Source organism: Montipora foliosa, chromosome 6, assembly GCF_036669935.1.
Source record: "Montipora foliosa isolate CH-2021 chromosome 6, ASM3666993v2, whole genome shotgun sequence".
NCBI classification, from domain to species: domain Eukaryota; kingdom Metazoa; phylum Cnidaria; class Anthozoa; order Scleractinia; family Acroporidae; genus Montipora; species Montipora foliosa.
The window spans coordinates 3,208,242-3,215,741 of NC_090874.1; the positions used below are offsets into that span (position 1 = coordinate 3,208,242).

The 7,500-nt window shown below is 41.5% G+C and overlaps 1 protein-coding gene across 1 annotated transcript in view; it reads left to right on the top strand.

The window, feature by feature from the left end:
- Positions 1-7,500, top strand: part of LOC138006328 (cilia- and flagella-associated protein 43-like) — a 30,322-nt gene that overhangs the window by 17,713 nt on the left and 5,109 nt on the right. The window contains exons 19-24 of the mRNA XM_068852587.1: positions 1,651-1,927; positions 2,299-2,480; positions 2,968-3,244; positions 4,236-4,585; positions 5,531-5,814; positions 6,493-6,724. Of these exons, the coding sequence (XP_068708688.1) occupies positions 1,651-1,927; positions 2,299-2,480; positions 2,968-3,244; positions 4,236-4,585; positions 5,531-5,814; positions 6,493-6,724 (1,602 nt within the window). The remainder of the gene's footprint in view (positions 1-1,650; positions 1,928-2,298; positions 2,481-2,967; positions 3,245-4,235; positions 4,586-5,530; positions 5,815-6,492; positions 6,725-7,500) is intronic.

Sequence of the window (7,500 nt, forward strand, 5' to 3'; positions counted from 1 at the left end):
GCTCGATGTATTGAGGGGACCACACCTAACTGGTGTATCCGAGAACAGGGCGAAACACCGATAAGTATAGAGTGCGGCTTGAGATCTCTGTTGCGCTTCGTCGTGGGAAGCCGAGCAATTTATTTGCCTTGGCGCACCCTTCCAACATGTGTTTGTTCCAAGAGAGATCGCCACTCACCCAAACGTCCAAGTCCTTCTCTGCAGGTATTACTGTGGCTATCACTGCTATTCCTCTGTACTTTTATTCGAAAGAATCCTAGTGCGCATTCTTTTGGGACTATTCCAGTTATTGCTATTCCGGTTTACGAATAACAGAATACACGGAATACCAATTCCCCAAAGAAGGCATCTGCCGAATTGGTCCCAAAAGAATACGATTACCGTCTATTCGGAGTATTTCTATTCCGGAATAGTCCCAAAAGAGCGCGCCCTTAACTTGATATTTGTGATATCCTTCATCTATAGTTAACCTTTTTGTCAAATATTATTGAATCTTAAGATTATCATTAATCAATTAACTAGAATTTCAATCTGCATTCCACTGTAGTACCTCTTTATGATAGAAACGTTCAGTCGCTCTTGTACGTTGATATTGTTCTTAAATATTAAGTATTTCCTTTCGTAATCTCTGTCACTGTAAATATAATAATTAACTATTTTATCTTTGCTCCACATAACTCGATTAGCTTTGCTAAATTTGGGTGGACAAACTGTAACTAGTAATGTAAAATATATATATATAAAGTGTGAAACTTGATTTTCGCAAAATAGTGCTCAATAAACAGAAGTAGAGCGAAGTGTACATTGAAGAAAAAAAACAACAAAACAACAAGTAAAACTACAAGTTCATACCTAAAAGCCTGTTTCGTGGTCGCCCACTCATCAGCGGATGAGTATATTGAATGGATGGGCTGGCGTGCAAGAACAAGACATGTTGAAAGTCTTCAGAAGTAGTGTTAGATCGATTTTAGAATATGCAATACAGGTGAGGCAAGACATTCCTGTTAGAAAGAGTCCGTGCAAAAAAGGGCACTTAAAATCATATATCCTAACAGTTGATATAGTCAAGCACTGTCGTTAGCCAACGAGACTACACTTTCCAACAGACGCGAGCTTCTCTGTCATAAATTTATGACTGAGATGATGGACAGCCGTAACTACCCATTGTCATGCTCGATTTCCACTGCTGTACAAAGAACTAATCCGTATAATCTTAGACCTTCTTGTTCTTCTTGTTCTTCTTGTTCTTCTTCTTCTTCTTCTTCTTCTTCTTCTTCTTCTTCTTCTCGGCCATTCAATAATTTTAAGAGAACTAAGAGATGAGAGAACTTTTTACTTTTAAATATTTGTCATTAAGGTATCCGTCCGTTTAAGTGGTATAATTAATACGTAGCTTTAATATACCACTATTATTAGTTTTAACCCGGCGCTTGTTAATTCAGTTATCTGCAAGAGAGTGGAATAAATAAACGATATTATGTAATAGACGTTGTTGTTGTTGTTGTTGTTGTTGTTGTTGTTGTTGTTGTTGTTGTTGTAAGGCTGTGTCTTCCTGGTGACGCGCAGACACTTGCACTTTCCGTGGTTGAAGGGAACTTGTCATCCCGGTTCCTATATAACTGCGGTTTTAAAGATCCTTTTTCTCAACAGGTTCGCGAGGAAATAGAATTGACCAATCTAGCCAATCAATACATACGAGACATGGTAAAAAAAGAGTGTTGGGATGCCATGGTTGTGAAAGGACGATCAGTAAACGCTTTTCATCTTTCTCTGTCTGTGTCCAACTACCCAATGAAGGAGCGTACAAAAACAGAGGTGGAGGAGATTGAGTACGTAACTAATCAGAGAAAGATCGAGAAAGCAGAGGCTGAAGCTTGCAGGGATGTTGTCAGCGGACCAACATCAGCCAGGAATACGCCAATTGTCGGTAAGATGAGAGGCAGAAAGATTGCGGACAGATAAGTAGACGGCTCACCGGGTGAGTGATCAATACACCAAAGACTGACCGCGCACCGGTAGCTCAGTTGGTTGAGCACCGGGCTGCCATGCGGGAGGTCGTGAGTTCAACTGCGGCCGGACCAACACTCACGGTCTTAAATAACTGAGGAGAAAAGTGCTGCCTTTGTAATTACATCTGCATATGGTTAGAATTTCAAATCTTCGGATAAGGATGCGAGGATCATTTCTATCTTTCGTCTATACTCCGCAAATTCAAATACACATTTCTTTCATTTGTGATCTTTGTTGTAAGTGTTGCGCTTCTTCAATTTTATGCTGCTTTTGATTTCATTTTGCCAGAGGAGCGTCAAGAGTTTGAAGACGAAGATAACCTGGCCGATGACGACGGACACAAGTCTGGAGACAACCCTTCAACAATTGGGAGTCGCGGCGCTGCTTATGATGGTGGCAATGAGCTTTTTCAGAGTCAGTTCCAGCTTCACACGGTTCAACAAAAACTCAACCAGATTGTCCTGCTACAGGTAAGGAAAATCTATATGACTGTGGGTTCTGTATGATCTTTATATTTTATCTAGTCTTTACCCTATTATCGTCTCAAGTTTACATAACAAGGCGCAAGTGCCCTTTAATTGGGAAGACCACAGATCAAATATTAAATCAAGTACTGACCTTTGAGACCGTGAAAAGAAGAAAACGTGAAAAGAAGATTACAGAAAAGCCTTTAACAACCAAATGCAAAAAGAGAAATCAAGTAAAAAAAAAGACGAGATATCTTCGTCACGAAGATTTCCCAATGGTCTCCCATCCAGGTACCGACCCTATCCGATAGGGCTTACTTAAGTGAAAACATTAAACTGTTTGTAATCGGAACGCAAAGAAACGACAACCAAATTGGTTAACACAATAAACGGTGAAAGAAAATTAATTTTACAAAAATATTTACTACACAATACCAGCCTACTGCACTACCCACGTGTACGCAATTCGTGCCTATTTTTTTCTTGCCAGGACGCCATTCACAGAATTAAGGTAGCTTTCAACAAGGAATTCGACGATATATACAAGCAAAAGGAAGCAGAGATTAAAAGAGTGAAAGAAAAGAACGAAAGGATTAGGAAGATACTTGGAGATCTGGAGCTTGTTGAGAAGGTGTTTGAGCCAACTATGAGTGTGGATGAGAAACCCGAGCTGTTGTTTGAAGTCAAAGATGATGAGGTACCGTTTGAGAGGTACATAAGTGAAGAGGAACGAGCGAGACTGGAGGAGCAAGCCAGGATAGAGGAAGGTTTGTAAGTTAGGGGAATTCCATATCGGCTTGACATTACTTTCATTTAGAGTCTTGAACCGGTGACACACGGTTCAACATTTGTTGATCAACAAATGTTGCAGCTCCTGTTCAACAAACATTGAACAGGATGTCATGCAGTGTTGAATGTTGAAATAGACATATAGAACATTGTTGAACGAAGTAGAGATGAGTTCTATTCCGTTAAACAAGTTGCCGCTTGTTGAATGGCTCTAACCAATCGTTTCCAGTCTAGCGTTCACGTTATTTGGAAGGTAGAATATGGCGGCCACAACATGTGAAAAATCATCTTTCTCTGAATGGAACCAAGGCTAACAAGGCTCGCAGCACACAATGACAACAACGTTTGGTCATCCCCTATTTCCAAATTTGCCGCCAAAAATGGAAAGAATTCGTAATTGTCGTTCGACAAAAGTTGAATGTGTTTTTAGCCATTCAACAAGTCGCGACACTGTCATTCAACAAGCTTTAACATCGTTGGACATAACTAACCACCGAAACAGCGAAACGAAACACCGAAACACCATGTATGACCCCACCATAAATTGAATACTAGCCAACAACGGTTGGATTTTATATTAAATATCGTTCTAGGACTAAAACGTTATTGCTCCTAATTCATTGAGATTAAGATTAGGATTTAGATTAAGACTGATATAAGGAGCGATAACGTTTTAGGCCTATTTAATCTAAAATCCAACCTTTGTCGGTTAGTATTCAATGTATGGTGGGGTCATACATGGTGTTTCGTTTCGCCGTTTCGTAGTTTAATAATGCCCTATTACAAGAATAGCTCAACGGGGCGAAGAGTAAAATGGCGAGCGAAGTCTGTGGAGGACAGCATCACGCTGTAGCAACTCGCCTAATTCTCGTCTAGGGAGCCTGGTGCCAGGCAAGTGTCCTTTAAAGTCAAAAGAGGACATGAATCGGCCTTCTCGAAGAACTGATAAAAGATTTATCCTTTATCTAGAGAGAAAACTTGCCGAGAAAGGCGACAATGCGCGCGAACGTGCTCTGATGATGATGATGCAGGGAAGATTGGAAGCCAACCCGGAAGATGAGCTCAAGAAAGATCTAGTGCCACCAGATTTCATGATAAACAAACCGCAAGATGAATGGAGCGAGGAGGATCAGAAAGCTGCGAAGGAGTTCGAGAAAAAGAAACAGAAGCTGCAGGAAGATCGCGAAAAATACCGCAAATCACTGGAAACAGAGCTTAAGAAATTGCAGAGCGGCATCTCCGAGGCAACAGCAGCATTTGATGAGAAACTTAATCAGCTGTTTCAACGGAAAGTTAAAACAGAAATGGTCATTTATCAGGTTTGTCGGCGGGGCTTTGTCAACTTTTCCAAATTTTCTTAACATTTAGAATATGGGAATAAAACTTGATTTCTTTGAAGAGATTCATTTGTTGATCATGACTTGGGGATACTCGGAAAAAAGCCGAGTGCTCCTTTGACGGAGTCGAACATACGACCTTCCTTCCGATTGCTAGTTCGGATGCTCTACCACTGAGCTTAAGGCGACTTGCCCTGTTTACATTTAAGTCGTCTCTTGGCACGGCCCGGATAAAAAGAGATCTGTGTACCAAGAAAAGCACCAAGGCTCGGATGAATTTTATAATGTAAACGTTAAAATTGAACTCGAACCGTGCTAGAGTTTTACCCGTGCTCGGACCTAGTACGGAGGTAGTTCGAGCACGGGTAAAAGGGGTCACTGAACCACTAATCTGCATTTGCAGAACAATGTAAACAGTCATCCGAGCGGTACCTCCGTTTTCACCAAACTATTATCACATTACACATGAGTAGAACAAGCTAAAATGGTGGCCACTATTGAAACAGAGAGGACAGACTTGGGAAAAAGAAACAATAGCATTTAACTTAGACAATGCGAAGATACCTAAGGAAAAACGATCAGCGTATTTGGACAGTACAGTCGCCATACTGAAGTCTTTCTGCGCATAAATGCAATTGCTGTCACTAACCAAGACCTACAAGGGCTCAGAAAATGTGACTAAAAGTGTCCCACGCCAATTTACTTTGAGAAACAAAACAGCACGGATGAAAGTTTAAATGTAAACGCCTTTGCCCGTACTACTTTTTAGCCGAACTGTGCTGAATTCTTTAGCCGTGTAAATGTGGGCTCCTGGTGTAAATGAAGGTTTAGTTCATGTAAATAGTCGAAATGGAGCATATTCGCGATTGCACTGAAAAAGATGTTATGTGTTAATAAGCCTGGTGATTTCGTTGTTATACTCTTTAGGAGGATCTAAAGATCCTTCGTTTGATGGTATCAGTACTAACAGAGGGGGAACTGGATACTCAAGAGTTGGAGTTAACTCGGCGCATGAATGAAACAAGAGACAAAAAGACGCAGACTGCAGGTGCGTTGGCTGAAGCTAAGCGAGAAGTTGATCAGTTCCGAGACTCGTACGAAATCTTGTCGGCCGAGGACAAAGCCCTGGATAAAGCTTTCAAAAGGGAATTTGCGGATCAGGACGTTCATACTGTGGAGCAGCTGTATAAACTTTTCAAACGAAGGCCTAGGTAAGAGTTCTTTGATACAAGTCGTCTGAATGTCTCTTCTGTTTGTCAACATTTTCGTTTCAGTGTCCAGTAATAGTTTTACAAAGTGTAGTTTCAAAGTTGTGAAGCTGACTTTTTTTGCAATGCGAAGCTGGCTCTTTCCCGGTTATTTCAGGGGGCCAGTGCCCTTGTTTTTATCTTATTTATAAAAGGCGTCTACTTCATTGCCCCTAACTAACCCTCACCTGAACACTTGTATGGAGAGTAAAATTAAGTACTGTTCTTTTTGTTGTCGTTGAAGCCTCGCTTTGGTGATGGGTTCCTTAAATATACGTGATAGAAGAGCGACAAAGAAAAAAAAGGGGTGGGGGGGGGGGGGAAGGAGGTGCGCGTTGGAAGGGAGTGCTTCCTGGGCTGAAAATGAGAACTGAGAGACAAAAAGGAGGTGGCACAGTCGCAGTATATATTTATCTTTTCTTGTTTTCTTGGCAAAAGCTGTGTTCTTCAAATTGTATTTAGGGCGCATATTTCGAACTCTCCAGGGAAACAAGTGCGGCCCCATGCCCCATTGGGGGCAATAAGGACTAATATATATATACAGGGAAACAAGTATTATTCGAGATAGCCGTGGCTCACGTAAGGATGTTTAACAGGTATATTGAGATAACGGAGCCCAACGAAATGTGCTAACTTTCGCAGGGGACAAAAACAGCTGAAGGCCGCTACAGAATCACATGGAGACCTTCCAGAGAGCGGAAGCCCATTCGGTCCCAGGCCTTCCTCTTCTCGCACTCATTCAGAAGCCCAAAGAAGCTTGGAACGGGCGATGGACGAACTAGATGACGAAGAGCACATGCCTGAAGGGGTTGAGTCCGCTGTATGGCAAAGATTGGTTCAGGCTAGGAGGCAAAAACTCGAGAGCGAACAACAAGTGGGTCTATATTGATGTGTACACATTTTGAATTTGTAGAAGGAGTGTGTGTGAAGTGGAGTTAGCCATGACCGTGACACATTGTGAAACTTTCGATGAAGTTCCTTTAAATCTCTCGCGTTTTCATATGCACTCTGCAGAGGCTTACGGTGACTCCCTTTTTTTTCACCGCGCATCTCATACTGCGCATATCATTGCGACTTTGAAGATTGCGGCGTTTCTCGCCGGCCATCTGAAGAGAGACAACAAAAGCCGCTTTTGCTATTCAAAAGCTTTTAAGCGCAATCATGATAACTCTTCTTGGTTAAGAAGTTGTTGTTTTGGAACTCGCCCCAGTCCTTTCGCGGAAAATGATCATTTTCAAACCGAAATTGCCCCTTTGCCGTCCATTTGTTGTTGTGTTGCGAAGAAACGAGCAGGGTGACCCCCCTTTTTAATGGTTTTATTTACTCGTAATAGGTACATGGAAAACACATTTTAAGGAGAAAAAAAGTTGGGTAGTAGAGGTTGTAGTAGTTACATGCAAATGACGTGAAACTGCATCTGGAGCATCAATGGAGCACTGAGTGCAATGAGATGACTGTAGTGGTCCAATGTGCTTTCATTGCTTTACAAGACCGAGAAATTTGAAATCACTTTACGAAAAGATAGTGGTCCGGACAAACAAGTAGGCTCAAGTTTTCTGTAATATTCAGTAGCTTTTGCTATATAACAACAAATTTTCCGGTTGATCAAGTTTCGGACGCTTCTCGCGTAATTCGGTAAAAAACACTTAA